Genomic DNA, 20,787 nt, shown 5'->3' on the forward strand with positions numbered 1-20,787 from the left:
AACATTTCATCCCCAAGCAACAGAATACACATTCTTCTCTAGTGCACATGGAACATTCTCCAGAATAGATCACATCCTCGGTCCTATATCAGGTCTCAACTGGTATCAAAAGATTGGGATCATTCCCTGCATATTTTCAGACCACAATGTTCTGAAGCTAGAACTCAATCACAAGAGGAAATTTGGAAAGAACCCAAATACATGGAGACTAAACAGCATCATTCTAAAGAATGAATGGGTCAACCAGGAAATTAAAGAAGAATTGAAAAAATTCATGGAAACAAATAATAATGAAAACACAATGGTTCAAAATCTGTGGGACACAACAACGGCAGTCCTGAGAGGAAAATATATAGCGGTACAAGCCTTTCTCAAGAAACAAGAAAGGTCTCAGGTACACAACCTAACCCTACACCTAAAAGAGCTGGAGAAAGAACAAGAAAGAAACCCTAAACCCAGCAGGAGAAGAGAAATCATAAAGATCAGAGCAGAAATCAATGAAATAGAAACCAAAAAAACAATAGAACAAATCAACGAAACTAGGAGCTGGTTCTTTGAAAGAATTAATAAGATTGATAAACCCCTGGCCAGACTTATCAAAAAGAAAAGAGAGAGGACCCAAATAAATAAAATCATGAATGAAAGAGGAGACATCACAACGAACACCAAAGAAATACAGACAATTATAAGAACATACTATGAGCAACTCTACGCCAACAAATTTGACAATCTGGAAGAAATGGATGCATTCCTAGAGACATATAAACTACCACAACTGAACCAGGAAGAAATAGAAAGCCTCAACAGACCCATAACCAGTAAGGAGATTGAAACAGTCATCAAAAATCTCCGAACAAACAAAAGCCCAGGGCCAGACGGCTTCCCAGGGGAATTCTACCAAACATTTAAAGAAGAACTAATTCCTATTCTCCTGAAACTGTTCCAAAAAATAGAAATAGAAGGAAAACTTCCAAACTCATTTTATGAGGCCAGCATCACCTTGATCCCAAAACCAGACAAGGATCCCAACAAAAAAGAGAACTACAGACCAATATCCTTGATGAACACAGATGCAAAAATTCTCGCCAAAATACTAGCCAATAGGATTCAACAGTACATTAAAAGGATTATTCACCACGACCAAGTGGGATTTATTCCAGGGCTGCAAGGCTGGTTCAACATCCGCAAATCAATCAATGTGATACAACACATTAATAAAAGAAAGAACAAGAACCATATGATACTCTCCATAGATGCTGAAAAAGCATTTGACAAAGTACAGCATCCCTTCCTGATCAAAACTCTTCAAAGTGTAGGGATAGAGGGCACATACCTCAATATTATCAAAGCCATCTATGAAAAACCCACCGCAAATATCATTCTCAATGGAGAAAAACTGAAAGCTTTTCCGCTAAGGTCAGGAACACGGCAGGGATGTCCATTATCACCACTGCTATTCAACATAGTACTAGAAGTTCTAGCCTCAGCAATCAGACAACAAAAGGAAATTAAAGGCATCCAAATCGGCAAAGAAGAAGTCAAACTATCACTCTTCGCAGATGATATGATACTCTATGTGGAAAACCCAAAAGACTCCACTCCAAAACTGCTAGAACTTGTACAGGAATTCAGTAAAGTGTCAGGATATAAAATCAATGCACAGAAATCAGTTGCATTTCTCTACACCAACAACAAGACAGAAGAAAGAGAAATTAAGGAGTCCATCCCATTTACAATTGCACCCAAAACTATAAGATACCTAGGAATAAACCTAACCAAAGAGACTAAGAATCTATATACAGAAAACTATAAAGTACTCATGAAAGAAATTGAGGAAGACACAAAGAAATGGAAAAATGTTCCATGCTTCTGGATTGGAAGAATAAATATTGTGAAAATGTCTATGCTACCTAAAGCAATCTACACATTTAATGCAATTCCTATCAAAGTACCATCCATTTTTTTCAAAGAAATGGAACAAATAATCCTAAAATTTATATGGAACCAGAAAAGACCTCGAATAGCCAAAGGAATATTGAAAAACAAAGCCAAAGTTGGTGGCATCACAATTCCGGACTTCAAGCTCTATTACAAAGCTGTCATCATCAAGACAGCATGGTACTGGCACAAAAACAGACACATAGATCAATGGAACAGAATAGAGAGCCCAGAAATGGACCCTCAACTCTATGGTCAACTCATCTTCGACAAAGCAGGAAAGAATGTCCAATGGAACAAAGACAGCCTCTTCAATAAATGGTGTTGGGAAAATTGGACAGCCACATGCAGAAAAATGAAATTGGATCATTTCCTTACACCACACACGAAAATAGACTCAAAATGGATGAAGGATCTCAATGTGAGAAAGGAATCCATCAAAATCCTCGAGGAGAACACAGGCAGCAACCTCTTCGACGTCAGCCGCAGCAACATCTTCCTAGGAACATCACCAAAGGCAAGGGAAGCAAGGGCAAAAATGAACTTTTGGGATTTTATCAAGATCAAAAGCTTTTGCACAGCAAAGGAAACAGTGAACAAAACCAAAAGACAACTGACAGAATGGGAGAAGATATTTGCAAATGACATATCAGATAAAGGGCTAGTGTCCAAAATCTATAAAGAACTTAGCAAACTCAACACCCAAAGAACAAATAATCCAATCAAGAAATGGGCAGAGGACATGATCAGACATTTCTGCAAAGAAGACATCCAGATGGCCAACAGACACATGAAAAAGTGCTCCATATCACTCGGCATCAGGGAAATACAAATCAAAACCACCATGAGATATCACCTCACACCAGTCAGAATGGCTAAAATTAACAAGTCAGGAAATGACAGATGCTGGCGAGGATGCGGAGAAAGGGGAACCCTCCTACACTGTTGGTGGGAATGCAAGCTGGTGCAACCACTCTGGAAAACAGCATGGAGGTTCCTCAAAATGTTGAAAATAGAACTACCCTATGACCCAGCAATTGCACTGCTGGGTATTTACCCTAAAGATACAAACATAGTGATCCGAAGGGGCACATGCACCCGAATGTTTATAGCAGCAATGTCTACAATAGCCAAACTCTGGAAAGAACCTAGATGTCCATCTACAGACGAATGGATAAAGAAGATGTGGTATATATACACAATGGAATACTATGCAGCCATCAAAAGAAATGAAATCTTGCCATTTGCGACGACGTGGATGGAACTAGAGGGTATCATGCTTAGCGAAATAAGTCAATCGGAGAAAGACAACTATCATATGATCTCCCTGATATGAGGGAGAGGAGATGCAACATGGGGGGTTGAGGGGGTAGGAGAAGAGTAAATGAAACAAGATGGGATTGGGAGGGAGACAAACCATAAGTGACTCTTAATTCACAAAACAAACTGAGGGTTGATGGGGGGAGGGGGTTGGGAGAGGGGGGTGGGGTTATGGATATTGGGGAGGGTATGTGCTATGGTGAGTGCTGTGAAGTGTGTAAACCTGGCGATTCGCAGACCTGTACCCCTGGGGATAAAAATATATGTTTATAAAGCTGTAAAAAAAAAAAAAAGAAAAAGAAAAAAGAAAGGATGAATACCCAAGTTTTGTAGCAACATGGACGGGACTGGAAGAGATGATGCTGAGTGAAATAAGTCAAGCAGAGAGAGTCAATTATCATATGGTTTCACTTATTTGTGGAGCATAACAAATAGCATGGAGGACAAGGGGAGATGGAGAGGAGAAGGGAGTTGAGGGAAATTGGAAGGGGAGGTGAACCATGAGAGACTATGGACTCTGAAAAACGATCTGAGAATTTTGAAGGGGTGGGGGGTGGGAGGTTGGGGGCACCAGGTGGTGGGTATGGTAGAGGGCACGGATTGCATGGAGCACTGGTTGTGGTGCAAAAATAATGAATACTGTTATGCTGAAAAAAAAAAAGGGTTAAAAAAAATCCCAGTGTAAATGAGGCACTGTACTTGGAGCACACCTAACTAGCTCTTTTCTTGAGTTATATTCTAGTACTGAAAAATAAGTATAAAATATATCCAATGAATGCTGTCATTTATTGCACAAGTCTCTGAACTTACTCTATATGTCATACACTTCATCTCATTTAATAGTTCCTACAGTCCTACGAAATAAGCAGTAAAATTACAAACAATTCATTTTACAGATGAGAAAGCCGAGGCCATAAGATTAAGTAATTCGTTCAAAGTCATATTCTAAAATGTTTTACTTTAGGGGCGCCTAGGTGGCTCAGTCGTTAAACATCTGCCTTCTGCTCAGGTCATGCATGATCCCAGGGTCCTGGGAGTCTGGTTCCCTGCTCAGTAGGGCGACTGCTTCTCCCTCTCCTGCTCCCCCTGCTTGTGTTCTCTCTCTCACTATCTCTGTCAAATAAATAAATAAAATCTTAAAAATAATTTTTAAAAAACAAAAATAAAAAGTTTTACTTTAATTGGTTTCATTTATAAGGTATGTCCATTTGGCAGAAATGACTTACATTTGAGGAATGAATGTTTGTCTTTACTTTCAGCCAGATATGGTGTTCCCTTTCCAACAGATGAACCTACAGACATTATTCCACGAAGCTGCCAACTAACGACAGATGTTCCACAAGTCACACAGCTGCTAAACATGACTAAACTCCGCCAAACTGAAATAAAATTTGGAGGTCATCCTCTAAGTTCAGCAGAATCAGGTATGCATCAAGCACCTAAATTATAAGCATATTTATTTGAAAGACCAAAAAAAAGGGTTAAAAAAATCCCAGCACCGAAATGATGCTTTATAGCTTGAAGTTAAAATATTAAGTCACTCTGACATTGACTCGTATCTGTGATAAATCATTTTAAATTTCTCTTTAGCCGCTAACATGTTTTCTGGGTTTTTACATACCAAATCAAAACATCCTTGATTAGTCCTCTCTCTTTCCTGTATGTTTTCAAGCCCAGCCAATTATACTTCCAAAACATCTCTGGAATCTCTCTGCTCCTCTTCTGTTGCTGCTGTCATTGATCTGGTCGCTCACCTTAGCCTCCCAGTTAATCTCCAAGTTGCTATCGGAACTATCTTTCTGATAATAGAATTAGAAATGTGAGGGGCGCCCGGGTGGCTCAGTGGGTTAAAGCCTCTGCCTTCGTCTCGGGTCATGATCCCAGGATCCTGGGACAGAGCCCCGCATCAGGCTCTCTGCTCTCTGCTCAGCAGGGAGCCTGCTTCCTCTTCTCTCTCTCTGCCTACTTGTGATCTCTATTTGTCAGATAAATAAATAAAATCTTTTAAAAAAATCAATAGATTGAAAAAAGAAATGTGATCGTGTCTCTCTTCAATTAAAGACCTTGAATGCCTTTCCCACTATCTTAGAAGACAAAATGAAAAAACCATTGGGAACTCACACAAAACCAACCCCCCTTATCCAAGCCTCCTCCAGAGCTTCATCTCTCATTCCCCACATACAATTTTCTGACCACTCCGTGGGCTTCCACACATTCATATTTGGGAATTGCTGTTTCTTGGCCTAAAACAGCTTCTTTGTCTTTCTGTCCAGAAACACTCCCAATTCATTTTTCTAGATCCAACTCAAATGCTACCACTTCTGTGTAGTCTTTCCTAATTCTAACAAGCACTGTTCCCTTCTTTCCCTGACACTTTTTACCTTTCTTTTCTTTTTTTTTTTTACAATATTTTTTACTATGTCTGCACTTCCCAATAAAGTGTGACTGCCTCCAAAACAAACACTGTACTTCATTGTTCTATATCCCTACCATCTAACACAGTGTTTACCACAGGGTTTGCAGCCCAGGGCTGCAAACTCGAATTACTATGGAGGCCAGCATAAATGAATAAAGTGGGCTGGATGCCTAGATATTTGACACATAGAAACATTTTTTACTCAACAGTGAGCCTTATTGGGAGTAGAGAGGGTCGTTAGGGCAAAGGAGTCAGGTAGGGCTTCGAAGAATTGTTCTCTACTGTTAAATCAGGAACATGAACAATTATGCAAATGATAGAATAAATGGTGGTACTCAGCCCCTGTAAGGGAGCAATAGGGAGTGGTGAGGACTGTAGGAATCTAGAAGCTCATTCTCCCTCTAGAAGGGATACTGCAGTTCCATTCTAGCCAAGTGATGCCTTGCAATAATTCATGCACAGTCTCACCAGTCTCACAGAAGATCTTCCTTCTTTTTTTTTTTCCAAGAGGACCTAGGTAGCTCAATGTTTATGATAAATCTTCCAATTTTAAAATATTGTCTAAAGCCTAAAATTGTTTTGAAAACACTCTATGAGCCTAACAAACCATGCCAGGGCTACCAGTTTTGTACCTCTCTAATAAATACCCATAGCTCTTGACCAAATGAATGAATAGTACATATAAATCAAGAAACCTAATATTTGGATGAGTGGGTCTCAACTTCCTGTTTGTTAGAATCACCTGGGACATTCTATAAATAATTCATGTAAAAAAAATTTTTTTCCTAATGTCTATGCTTCATCTCCAGAGATTCTAATTTAATTGTCCTTGGATGGATATTTTTTAAATGCCTTTACAGTGATTCTAACGGGCAGCCTGGGTTGAGAACCACTGGATCACTTATCCAAACAAAATTCCTGTGGCTCAGATGACACTCAAAAAAACAGAAGTAACCCAAAGGAAGGTAAAATGATGGTCATAATAAGGAACTTATGGAGAAAGAAGTAGGTCTTGGAAGTATTCAGTAAATACTTGCACAAGTTTTTATTATAAATAAGTATAAGATTTATGGAAGTGTAAGGTCTTGCAGAAGACTGAGCAAAGGCAAAGAGACAGCAAAATGCACGGATGAGTTTTCTGAGGAATGGCCTCAGTGGGCAGAATGGCTAGGTCAGAAGAATATGAGAAGAATGTGCCTCCTGCTCCTAAAGTAGAGACACAATAATGCCTTTTTTAGGAAGATGAATTTGACATCAGGATTCAAGATGAATTTTTAAATCAAGTGAGACCAGAGATTAAGGATTACAGCTCAGATGTCTTTGCAGCCAACTGGGCATAAAATGTCAGTGGCTCCGAGGTAAGTGATGAGCCTGAGAGACTTTGCAGGGGAAACACAGGCAGGACTTGTGGATTCTCAGATAATAGACGGGGAAGAGAGCAGGGTTAGAGTTTGAGGAAGGTCAAAGTAGAAGCTGGAGAAAAGAGATAGCTATGAGAAAATGAGTGAGTCATAGCTATCTTTTCTCTGAAAAAGGTATTTCTTTTCTTTGAAATATTTTGCTCTCTATATTTATCCTATATTCATTTATTCTTGGTGTTTATTTTATTTTATTTATTTGAGAGAGAGCGAGTGTGCGCACACATACACACACGTGAGTGGGGAGAGATGCAGAAGGAGAGAATCTTAAGCAGACTCCCCACTGAGCATGGAGCCTGAGGCAGAGCTTGATCTCACAACCCTGAGATCACATTGTGAGCCAAAACCAAGAGTTGAATGCTTAACCCACTGAGCCACCTAGGCGTCCCTCTTGGTGTATTTGTTTATGTCAATCCTCATCAGCATTACATGTCCTAAATTGTATATTCCTGGAGTTTGTAAATTCTTCCATGTAAACCCTGGCCAGGTACTATGATGTATAAGTAGACACTGTAATTCTAAACTATTATGAAATTTCCAAACTTCCAAAAAAGTAGAGAGAAGACATAATAAACACCCATGTCCCTATCACCTATTTCCACAATTGCCAACTTTAGGCAGGACATTTTGGTCACACAGGGCACCGGTATTGAGAATTTGTATATTTATTATATACACTATCTTTAGAAAGAGAGAATATATATAACCCATGTTCATTAAAGAACCTTTAGAAAATATATAGAACAATGAAAAAGATCTCACTCCCCTGAGAACCACTGTAAACACCTCAGTCACAAATCAATCTAATGGAAGATTCACCACGGAATGAAAGGAGCAAGCATGTTTTTGATAACCAAACACTCAATCTGTATCTAATAGTCTGTGAATGCTTTCAGTAACAGAAATGATTGAGCTATAAAGCCTATCAGATAACTCAGAGAGCAATTGTGAATGCTCTTTTCTTCTTTTATCTCTCCAACTTAATGTTTTAAGAATTAATTATGTCTTTAAATGGAAATGCAAGTCTATATCCATATATTTTAAGTGTCTTTTTTAATTTAAAGTTCAAGGACATGTATGATGCTTGAGATTAGAGAGTAATTTGAATAAATATTAATTGCATCATTAACAATACTATAATAAATAGAAACTTTTCATAGGCCATATTTGGTCCCAACTTGTAGATGAGGATATGAGTATGTATTTTGCAAGTCCCATAAATGAGATCTTAATACATAATGATAGTCAACTTAAGTCACATATACAGAAAATTAATAATCAGGAGTGCCTGGGTAGTTCAGTCAGTTAACCATCTGACTCTTGATTTCAGCTCAGGTCTTAATCTCAGGTTCACGAGTTCAAGCCCTATGTTGGGCTACACACTAGGCATGGAGCCTACTTAGAAAGAGAGAGAGGAAGGAAGAAAGGAAGGGAGGGAGAAAGGGGGAAGGTGAGGAGAGGAGAGGAAGGAAGAGATAGAAAGGAAGGAAGGGAAGGAAGAAAGAAAGAAAGAAAATTAATAATCATCACCTAATAGCATATTTCTTCTACCCTGTGAATCCCAACTATATTTCCTTTATAACCATCCTTTATAACCATCAAGTTTCCTTTATAACCATCAAGTTTCTTTCTTAAAAAAAAGCTCATTGCACATGCATGACAGCTAAGATTACATGAACATACAGCAGTCCTCCCTTACCTGAGGTTTCAGTTACCTGTGGTAAAGTGTGGTTCAGGAGTAGATGATCCTCCTTCTGATGTATCATCAGAAACTCAATAGTAGCCCAACACTAGGTCACACACCTACATCATTCACCTCACTTCATCTTCTCACGTAGAAATTTTATCATCTCACATCATCAGAAGAACAGTGAGCCCCACAGCACAATAAGATACTTTGAGAAAGAGAACACATTCACATAACTTATTACAGTATATTTTTATAATTGTTCTATTTTATTACTAGTTCTTATTAATCTGTTACTGTGCCTAATTTATAAATTAATCAGAGTTATGTATGTATAGGAAAGAATGGAATATATATGGTTTGGTCCTATCTAGTTTCGGGCATCCATTGGGGGTCTTGGAGCATATCCCCCAGGGATGGGAGGGGGGTACTGTACGTTGAACTTTGTGTTTGTGTTTTTCTTTCTACGAATACTTTTCAATTGCTAATTTTGTCATTTGTAGACTTTGAAAGTTACTATAAATGAATATAATAATAATAGTTGTTCTCTGTATAAGATATTTTATTTGAAAGGTATAGCTAATGAATAGTGCCCAAGGGCAGACTTTCTAATCTTGAAAAAGCCAGGAGATATTTCTTCATTTCAACTGTTTGTTTTTGTGTCTGTCTGAAAAATGGACTCCCTGTGATGAGATTTTTGAATTGAATGAGAAAATGACTGTGTGCTCTTATAACTGACTATACAGTATTCATGTAAATTGTGGTACTTTATTACAAATGCACACACTGAGATCCCAGTAAAGCTGCCGCAGAAAATAGTCGTTGCTTCCTATGGATGCTTTCTAGTATGTTCACTCTAACAAAAAAGGAAACCTTAAAACTTTCATTTTAAAGTGCATTTTGTCTAATGTCATGTAACTTGATCAAGAGCATTTAATGAAATTAAAAAGATAATTGTGTTTCCAAAAAGCCAGTGTTACCACACTTCTCCACTGCTCACTTTGTCAGTTCCCAGGGCACGTTAGCTAATGACTGTTAGTCTGCAGAGAACTGTGGGGTCTCTGATGATCTTATTTTCATTAATGGAACCCCAGTTTAATTGAACCAGAGATTCAGGTCTGGTTATTGAAGTTGAGCATACGACTACTAATGGCAAGATGCAATGGTCCACTAAGCACAAATCAAAACCAGTGATTTGCTTAAAAATTAGGAGGCAGTTTTCCCAAATGCCCTCTTTTCCACAACAGCAGTCTTTTTTTTTTTTTTAAGATTTTATTTATTTAGGGGCGCCTGGGTGGCTCAGTGGGTAAAGATTTTATTTACTTATTTGACAGAGAGAGATCACAAGTAGGCAGAGAGGCAGGCAGAGAGAGGAGGAAGCAGGCTCACTGCTGAGCAGAGAGCCCGATGCAGGGCTCGATCCCAGGACCCTGAGATCATGACCTGAGCCGAAGGCAGAGGCTTAACCCACTGAGCCACCCAGGCGCCCCTCCACAACAGCAGTCTTAATTGGTCTTCTACTCCTATTTAAATGAGAAAAGACTAGCATCTCTGTTTCCTAGCACAATTCCAAATAGGTAAGTTGATGCATTTAGCAAAACCATGAAGTAATCATCCAACTACAGTTGGCACTGGTGAGATCTTATTAGAATTTCTTTGGGTTTCAATTTATGAAAGCAAAATTCAAATCAAGTAACAAAATCCACTGTAAGGGAGAACTAAAAGAAAAAAGATTTAGATTGTGACTTCAGGAAAAAAACAAACATTTTACTTTTTTTTTTTTTTTTTTAAGAGAGAGAGAGAGCAAGCTGGGCAGCAGGCACAGAGGGAGAGGGAGAGAGAGAGAATCTTAAGCAGGCTCCTCCTCAGCTGGGAGCCTGATGTGGGGCTCAGCCTCACAACCCCGAGATCATGACCTTAGCCAAAATTAAGAGTTGGACACTTTAATTGACTGAACCAAACAGGATCCTCAACAAAACACTTTTCTAAACTCACACTTTAGTAAACACTTGTCTTAAGATTGTTGGTTTAAAGAGATGTCAGTTTGCAGGTCCAGGGCCTGATACTAAGTCAGAGTGAACTCAGCTGTCTCTTACATTTGAATTATACACCCTCTTGCCCCATCTTTAGTAAAAATAAGTCATACCTGGTCACATTACTTTACAAAAAAATTTTTTTTATGTAAAAGGAATTTAGTGTGGATATTGATGAGTATCTGTGAAATTTGTTACAGCAAAATGTCACAAATCATATATATATAATGAATTTGAATTTTTCTGAGATAATTCCACCAAATATTGAAGAAACTTTGATATATAAATATTAATATAATAGCAAATGTGAAAACCACATCTAATTTGTTACGTAGTTGTGCTACTTTTGCAGGACTGACTTGTTCCAACCTTTACATTTCTCCTTTAGATGTCTATTACAGCATGGATTATAATGACAAAACTAGAGACGAATTACTTGTGCATAGTAGGGAGTTGATTAAATACCCACAAATAAGATATTATGGATGCAGCTATCCAACTGACCTGATCTGCTTGTGATGGTCTGGAAAGGTCTCAGAGCTGTGTATGTCTATCAGTGACACATGGAAAGCTAGGATATTGTCTCTGTATGAGCCCACTGATGTAGTAAATGAACAATATAGCTACATAGGGATGCCGGTATAGGTGTACTTTAAGGAAACACACAAAAATTAATAATAACCTTTAGGAACAGGGATAGTAGAGGAAGGGGCAGGAAAATAAGACTTACTTCTCATATCTTCCTCTGTTAGAGAATTGTAACTTTCTAAATATGTTCATGACTTGTGATATCAATAAAGATATATTATGTTAGAGCAACCATGAGACATGTTTAGTTTCTTCTGTATACCTTTCTGTCTTTTGAAAAGCCCAGAGAATTGCTATAAAATTAAAATATATTTCTTGGGGCACCTGGATGGCTCAGTGGGTTAAGCCTCTGCCTTCGGCTCAGGTCATGATGCCAGGGTCCTGGAATTGAGCCCCGCATCGGGCTCTCTGCTCAGCGGGAAGCCTGCTTCCCCACCTCTCTGCCTGCCTCTCTGCCTACTTGTGATCTCTCTCTCTCTGTCAGATAAATAAATAAAATTTAAAAATTTAAAAATAAAATATATTTCTTTCCTTAATGTCAGTACTCTCATTTAAAATATATAAGGGGAAGGATGGAGTACATGGGTGGCTCAGTGGATTAAAGACTCTGCCTTCTCTCAGGTTACAGTCCTGGGGACCTGGGATTGAGCCCCACATTGGGCTCTATGCTTGGCGTGGAGCCTGCTTTTCCCTCTGCCTGCCAAGCCCCCTACTTGTGGTGTCTCTCTCAAATAAATAAATAAAATATTTTAAAAAATTAAAAAAATATATATATATATATAATGGGAAGGAAATCCAAAATTAATGACAAAAGAAAATCTTTTAAATATATAGTTGTATATTAGACTTGTTTATTTATGATGTAATAGGGGAATATCTGTGACAATCTATACAGTATTAGTATCAATTATGCTCATGTACATTTTAATACATAGTTCACATAGTGGTGAACATGAAGCCATAATCATCCAGTAACCCCCAAGACACCCTCTCTTTAACATCACCCTGCTTTTATTTCCATCACAGCACTTATCCTTACCTGTATTTTCTTTTTCCTTAATTCTTTGTTTGTTTATTGCTGTCTCCTGAAGGGGAATGTGAGCTTCAAAACTGCAGGGGTCCTGTTTATTGTTGTATCCCTAGCATCTAACTCAATCTTTAACCCTTACCAGGAACTCAGTAGATATTTATTAATTAAGTGATCAAGGAGTGAATGAAATGCTGGCCATATAATTTGAGAAGATGAGTATATTAAGCAGCAAATCATCATCATCATCACTACTAATGTTTAGTGACTTTTTGCTGTATCCTTTGCGTAGTGTACCAGTCAAGTTCTCCAGAGAAACAGAACACTCACATATATACAACTTACATACCATATAGGCCTTGATAATTTCCATCATTTGGTTTTAGAATATATATACATGGAGAGGGAGAGAGAGACCGATCATAAAGAATTGGGTCACACAGTTATGGGGACTGAGAAGTCCTAGGATCTACAGTGGTCAGGCTGGGAGACCAGAGGAGCCAATGGTGGAGTTTCTGTCTAAGTCCAGGAGAGCCAATAGTGAAAAATGCCAATCTGAGGATGGCTGAAGACCAATGTCCTAATTAAGGGGTCAGGCAGAGAGATCAAATTCTCACTTCCTCTACCTTTTTGGTATATTCAGGCCTCCTTGGATTGGGTGATAAGGCCCACCTACGTTGGGGTGAATTTTATCGATTCAGATGTTCATTTCATCCAGAAAGGCCCTCATAGTCATACTCAGAGCAGTGTTTAATCTGGGCACCCAGTGGTCCAGTCAAGTTGATACATAAAATTAGCCATCACACATCATTTATTCCATTTAATCCTCTCATATATCTTTTTGTATAGAAACCATCATAATTATCATTTTGTAGGTAAGGAAACTGAGGCTCACAGACAAATTAATTAGTGAGTGAGAGATTCAGGATGTGACCAGGTAGTCTGGATTCTAAGAAGCATTCTTTTTTTTTTTTAAATATTTAATGTATTTATTTAACAGAGAGAGAGAGAGATTACAAGTAGGCAGAGCAGCAGGCAAAGAGGGGAGGAATCAGGCTCCTTGCTGAGCAGAGAGCCCAATGTGGGGCTCGATCCCAGGACCCTGAGATCATGACCTGAGCTGAAGGCAGAGGCTTAACCCACTGAGCCATCCAGGTGCCCCTCTAAGAAGCATTCTTAACTGCTTGCTCCCATTAAGCAATTTCTCACTACTTGTTTTAAGGATTTTCTTCTGAGGAGCCTTCTCATGTCATAGGAAACTGCTATTTCCAAAACCAAATGATGGAAACTATCTACCAAGACCTATATTATATTTAAGCTCCATTCTATCAAAAATGGAAAGTTTTCTTGAGATAATAAAATTGTTTCCCTGAAAAGTTTTCTTTACTCATTAATTTTAAAGACCAAAAGCTAGACTATTGATAGCTTTTTAATAAATTAAGAGTTTGTGAAGAAAAGTAATATCTTGTGCTTTATTACTTTTTATCTTGTTGCCATATCCTAACTTTACTCACAGATGACATTGTCTAAGGTCATACTCAAGTTTAGAAAAAGAGATATTCTAATTTTAGTTTCTAATGTGTTTTATTACCTTTCAAAAATGTCTTAAACTTTTTTAAATTAACATATAATGTATTATTTGCCCCAAGGGTACAGGTCTGTGAATCATAAGGCTTACACATTTCACAGCACTCACCATAGCACATACCCTCCCCAGTGTCCATAACCCAACCACCCTATCCCTGCTCTCCCACCCCCCAGCAACCCTCATTTTGTTTCGTGAGATTAAGAGTCTCTTACGGTTTATCTCCCTCCTGATCCCATCTTGTTTCATTTTTTTCCCTCCCTACCCTGACTACCCCCCACCCTGCTTCTCAAATTCCACATATCAAAGAGATCATATGATAATTGTCTTTCTCTGATTGACTTATTTCGCTTAGCATAATACCCTCTAGTTCCATCCACATCGTTGCAAATGGCAAGATTTCATTTCTTTTGATGATTGCATAGTATTCCATTGTATATATATATATGCCACATCTTCTTTATCCATTCATCTGTTGATGGACATCTATGTTATTTCCATAGTTTGGCTGTTGTGAACATTGATGCTATAAACATTCAGGTGCACATGCCCCATCAGATCACTACATTTGTATCCTTAGGATAAATACCAAGTAGTGCGATTGCTGGGTCATAGGGAAGCTCTATTTTCAACTTTTTGAGGACCCTCCATGCTGTTTTCAAGAGCGGCTGCATCAGCTTGCATTCCCATCAAGAGTGTAGGAGGGTTCCCCTTCTCCGCATCCTCGCCAACATCTGTCATTTCCTGACTACTTAATTTTAGCCATTCTGACTGGTGTGAGGTGGTATCTCACTGTGGTTTTGATTTGTATTTCCCTGATGCCAAGTGATGTTGAGTACTTTTTCATGTGTCTGTTGGCCATCCAATGTCTTCTTTGCCAAAATGTCTGTTCATATCTTCTGCCATTTCTTGATTGGATTCTTTGTTCTTTGGGTGTTGAGTTTGATAAGTTCTTTATGGATTTTGAATACTAGCTCTTTATCTGATATGTCACTTGCAAATATCTCTCCCATTCTGTCGTTTGTCTTTTGGTTTTGTTGGTTGTTTCCTTTGTTTTGCAAGAGCTTTTGATCTTGATGAAGTCCCAATAGTTCATTTTTGCCCTTTCTTCCCTTGCCTTTGGTGATATGTTTAGGAATAAGTTGCTGCGGCTGAGGTTGAAGAGGTACAATCTGTGTTCTCAAGGATTTTGATGGATTCGTGCCTCGCACTCAGGTCTTTCATCCATTTTACATCTATTTTTGTGTGTGGTGTAAGGAAATGGTCCAGGTTCATTCTTCTGCATGTGGCCATCCAATTTTCCCAAAACCATTTGTTGAAGAGACTCATTTTTCCATTGGACATTCTTTCCTGCTTTGTCAAAGATTAGTTGACCATAAAATTGAGAGTTCATTTCTGGGTTCTCTGCTCTGTTCCATTGATCTATGTGTCTGTTTTTGTGCCAGTACTATACTGTATTGATGATTATAGGTTTGGACTAGAGCTTGAAGTCTGAAATTTTGATGCCACCAACTTTGCTTTTCTTTTTCAACATTTCTCTGGCTATTTGCGGTCTTTCCTGATTCCATATAAATTTTAGGATTATTTATTCCATTTCTTTGAAAAAAATTGATGGTATTTTGATACGGATTGCGTTAAATGTGTAGATTGCTTTAGGTAGCATAGACATTTTCACAATATTGGTTCTTCCAAACGATAAGCATGGAAGGATTTTTTTCATTTCCTTGTATCTTCCTCAATTTCTTCATGAGTACTTTATAATTTTCTGAGTACAGTTTCTTTGCCCTTTTGGTTAGGTTTATTCCTAGGTATCTTGGGGTTTTGGGTGCAACTGTAAATGGGATCAACTCTTTAATTTCTCTTTCTTCTATCTTGCTGTTGGCTTATAGAAATGCAACTGATTTCTGTGCAGTGATTTTATATCCTGACACTTTACTGAATTCCTGTATGATTTCTAGCAGTTTGGGGATGGAGTCTTTGGGTTTTCCACCTAAAGTATCATATCATCTACAAAGAGTGAGGGTTTGATTTCTTCTTTGCTGATTCGGATGCTTTTTATTTCTTTTTGTTGCCTGATTGCTGAGGCTAGGATATTCAATACTATGTTGAATAGCAGTGGTGATAGTGGACATCCCTGCCATATTCCTGACCATAGGAAAAGCTCTCAGTTTTTCCCCATTGAGAATGATATTCGCTGTGGGTTTTTCATAGATGGCTTTTATGATGTTGAGGTATGTACGCTCTCTGCCTACATTGTGAAGAGGTTTGATGAAGAAAGGATGCTGTACTTTGTCAAATGCTTTTTCTGCATCTATTGAGAGAATCGTATGGTTCTATATATTAGACTGGTGAATAGAGCAGAGTCACATACTTGATTTTGGGTATATTTTGGTCTGTTAGAAGAAACTACCTCCCAAAATTTTAAAGAAAGAAAAATATATATACAAAAATAAGGGTAAACATGATGAAGGGATGGAATATGACTGTAAAGATGAAAATTTAAAAATATTCTAAAAAAGGAATTGATAAGATAAGAAGTTGGTTGAAGAAAGATTAAAAAAAAAAAGAGGAAAGCATGTGATCAGGCTGGAGATTAAAACAAAGCCATGCGCTAGATTTAGGGTATATTTTGATCTATTTGATATATTTAGGGTATATTTAGAAGAAATTTTATCCCAAAATTTTGAAGGAAAAAACCTATATGTATATAAAAAATAAGGTTAAATACATTGAAGGGATAAAATATGACTATAACAATGAAAATTTTAAAAGATTTTTAAAAAGGTATTGATAAGATAAAATAGTTAAAAATGTTAAAATAGGAAAAAGGAAAATTTTAAGAATAGAATAAAAAAATAAAATTTTAAAAATTTAACTTTAAAAGACTAAAGGATCATGGGGAAAAGGCCATGAATTCTATGTGCTGCTTTCCCCTAGCTCTGGAGTTCCACAGATCTCATTAATTGGTGAACTTGGTCCTGGCTGGATGTTCTTGCTTATCTTCTAGGGGAGGAGCCTGTTGTAGTGATTCTCAAATGTCTTTGCTGGAGGTGGAATTGCACCGCCCTTGCCAGGGGCCAGTCTAAGTAATCTGCTCAGATTCGCTCTCCTAGATGTTGTTCCCTGAACGCTTTCCGTACAGCTTTGGAGGACAGAATGAAGATGGCGGCCTCCCAATCTCTACCCCATAGGAGCTGAGAGCTCAGGGCCCCACTCCTCAGTGCCCCCTCATTGAAGAGCAGTCAATCCCTCCCATCTCTCTGGTCTCTAGCCACACTCTGTGCTCACCCAGCCTGTGACCCAGCATTTCTATCTGTGGTGCATGCCCCCATTTGGAGTCTCCAAACCCAGCCAATTCCCGCAGCACACTCCCCTGCCATAGGAGGGAGTCTCCCCAGATCTGCTGCTTATGGGGTCCCTCCTTGAAGAGCAGTCACCTGACTGTACATTGGATCATGGTTTAAGGTAATCCTGAGCTGAGAGCCCATGCCTCAGCTCCATCTCTGCAGCTGGCTTTTCCACTCTAATACTGGGAGCTGGGCCACTCTCAGACAGCCCAGGTCTTTCTGTGACCCTGTGGGTCCTGAGACCTTACTATCCCAGTGAGGGCCACCCCTACTGCTTAGCCTCTGGAGCAATGTCCCTCAGTGGAGCAGACTTCTAAAAATTCCAATTTTGTGCTCTGCTGTTCTACTGCTTGCCAAGAGCCGGCCCCTCCCACCACGGTCTATCTTCCCATCACTACAGATCTACTTCTCTGCATGTCCTACCTTCCAGAAAGTGGTCAATATTCTGTTCTAGAATTACTGCTCTTATTCTCTTCTATCACCTGTTGAGTTTGTAGGCATTCAGAATGGTTTGATAAATATCTAGCTGAACTCCTGGGACCTGATGATATTTCAGTCTCCTACTCCTCTGCCATCTTGCTCCTCCCCCCTTAAACTTTTTATTAATGAGATACAACTGCTCAGACCTGGTGCCCAGTCACTACTGAAAGGATGGATGAATGAAGGAATAAGTGATTATGAATGGGCTTTGTAAAGTATTAAATGCTATTCAAGATGGAAGATATGAATAACATATTTATTAAGCATTTAGTCCCTATTGAACACATTTGGCATGTTGCATGCATTGTTTCATACGATCTAACAAAAACACCATGACTTAAGTACTATTATTATCCTAATCTTATAAAAAGGAAGTGAAGCTTAGAAAGGCTAAATACCTTGTCTAAAATAATATTGCTTCCCTAGATCAGCTTTTTTTTTGTAATTTTGACATTCTTTTTAACAGTGCACATATAATAAAATAAAAATTAATCTAATTCAAGGTCTGGATTTTGGTAGCAAGTTTAATTCTGATTTGATTGCCAGATAATAGATGTAAATCTTGAGCATGACCCTTCAATGATTAGAGTTGAAAATTCAGCAGGTTTTTCTGGTTAAGCTTTGAAAACCCTGCAAACTTAAATGACTATAATAATTAGAACATTGTATCTTGAGACAAAAATGAATGTTTATTTTTCTAAAAGACAATTAGAGAGTAGACCCTCAGGTTTTATATTCTAACTACAAAGGCATGTACCCCTCATAAAATACCAAAATAATTAACGGTAACATCTCTGACCTACACCAAGTTCATTTTCCACAAACTCAAAATGAAATGCCTAGAGCATGACTTTAATCTAATCTTGATTTTTTAACCTTATATTGTGCATATTGATATCAGCTCTTAAAAGAGCTCCCTTTAGAATTCAAAAGGCAGGGACACCTGGGTGGCTCAGTTGGTTAGGCAGCTGCCTTCGGCTCGGGTCATGATCCCAGCGTCCTGGGATCGAGTCCCACATCGGGCTCCTTGCTCGGCGGGGAGCCTGCTTCTCCCTCTGCCTCTTCCTGCCATTCTGTCTGCCTGTGCTCACTCTCTCTCCCTCTCTCTCTCTGACAAATAAATAAATAAAATCTTTAAAAAAAAAAAAAAAGAATTCAAAAGGCATGCGTTTCTGCTTGTAGTTTTCTTTTATTAAGGTTTTTCTCATTATAGAAACTTTGTCCTTTTACTTTTTATTTTAGAAACCAAAAGTTTAAATTACTTTTCCTTGTAGGTTTTAATTAGGATTCTCTCATAGTAGATAAATAGCATGATACATGTTTATAGAGATAATTGTGACAATTAATGATTATAAATAGAATTACTAAAATGGAATAGCCTTTAAGAATGTGTATATGTTAATTGTACCAAGAAATTTTTTAAAAATCTGCTAATTAAAGAAATACTTAATGGGTAGAGTACTGGTATACTTTCGCTTGTGAAAAAAGTATACTAACATTTGTAAATTAAAAAAAAATAAACTTAAGTTTAAATGCAGAGTGGTAGGTTACTCTAAAGGAATTCTGTAGTAGAACTTCTTATAAAATATAGTCATATCTAATTTTCTGTTATTTAGAAGACTATATTATATGAGGTTTTCATGTATCTTTAATGGTCACTGAATATCCACTGCTAAGTAAGAGATTCCTCTAAAAAATTCAAGGTATTTAGGAATTTTAATTTTTTAAATAGCTACAAACTAGTTTATATATACATTTTGTTGGAATTAGAGCTAGAACTATGTCAGTGTGTTTTTTTAATATTCCCTCCCCTAAAAATCTTCCTTTTAATCTTTAATACTATTTAATAATTGTGATGAACTTTATCCATTGTCCCCCATGTACTGTCCCAAGCTCCACAGTTGGAGATACATACAGTACCAAATAAATGGTCTTTCTACTCAAAGGAGCTTAAATTAGTTGTGGGGGAACCTCCATGTGTATATAAAGAATTTGAAAAAACATTAAGGAAATCACCCCATAAAATGTTTGAACAGAAAGGTGTGCAAAAGATATGCCCATAGCCTAATGGTTCCCATGACTAGAAGTTAGGGGAAGAAAAGTTCCTATTCTGATACTAAAATTCCCATGTAACCCCAACACATATTCCATGCCCCTCAGGACCTTCAATGGCTCTTTCTGGGAAAATCCAAGTTTGAGAACAAAATCAGTAGACTAGAATTTGTTCTACTTGATCACAGATTGTAAAAATGATGATAGATTCTATAATAAATTTTTCTGATTAGCCTGGGATTTGTGTCATTGCTTTCTGTTATTGATCCTGAGAGACCAATGATGTTTCATTAACTCCAAATGGTTATTTATAGTGACTAAAAAAAACACAGATGCACACACAGCCAAGTCTACATGCTAACACTAGAACATTTCACATGTAACCTGAGGAGGCATCTGATTGTGGTGCTGTATAGCACTACTGATGTTGAAAGCCATACCACTCATGTGGTAATTATCAATTATCAATGTCTTGGTCATTGTTGAGCCTTCTCTCTCATCCCCCATATCCTGGCAGTTGTCCAGTCCTGCCCAGTCTTCCTCCATTCACAATAAAACCTGCAGATGGAATTTTCTTAAAATGAGAAATGAAATTCTAGCCATAATTAGAAATATTTAGTCATTTAATCCAATATCCCATTTGACTCATTACATTTAATGATTCATTCATTTTGCTCAGCAGGGATCTATCATTCCATGTCAGGTATCAGGCTAGTAATTCAGGGGTGACAAACTAGGCTACTGAATTTATATCTACTGAGCATACATTATCAGAGAATCCCACAAACACATGTAAAAGTACAATTTTAAAAGAATGAAATCTTGCCATTTGCAATGATGTGTATGGAACCAGAGGGTATTATGCTAAGGGAAATAAGTCAATCAAAGACAAATAC

At 37.9% G+C, this 20,787-nt stretch overlaps 1 protein-coding gene across 7 annotated transcripts in view; it reads left to right on the top strand.

Moving 5' to 3' along the window:
- Positions 1 to 20,787, top strand: part of CFAP20DC (CFAP20 domain containing) — a 254,309-nt gene that overhangs the window by 133,804 nt on the left and 99,718 nt on the right. For 5 of the 7 annotated variants that reach the window (XR_007120850.1, XR_007120851.1, XM_047690656.1 and 2 more), the window contains exon 8: positions 4,518 to 4,682. Coding sequence is in view for 4 of the 7 variants with exons in the window: in XM_047690656.1 (XP_047546612.1) it covers positions 4,518 to 4,682 (165 nt within the window). In the remaining 3 variants the exon portion in view is untranslated. Of the gene's footprint in view, positions 1 to 4,517; positions 4,683 to 4,929; positions 5,152 to 20,787 lie in introns of those variants that run through there. The other 2 variants (XR_007120852.1, XM_047690692.1) reach the window with 2 other exon arrangements.

Source organism: Lutra lutra, chromosome 1 (genome assembly GCF_902655055.1).
Source record: "Lutra lutra chromosome 1, mLutLut1.2, whole genome shotgun sequence".
Taxonomy (NCBI): domain Eukaryota; kingdom Metazoa; phylum Chordata; class Mammalia; order Carnivora; family Mustelidae; genus Lutra; species Lutra lutra.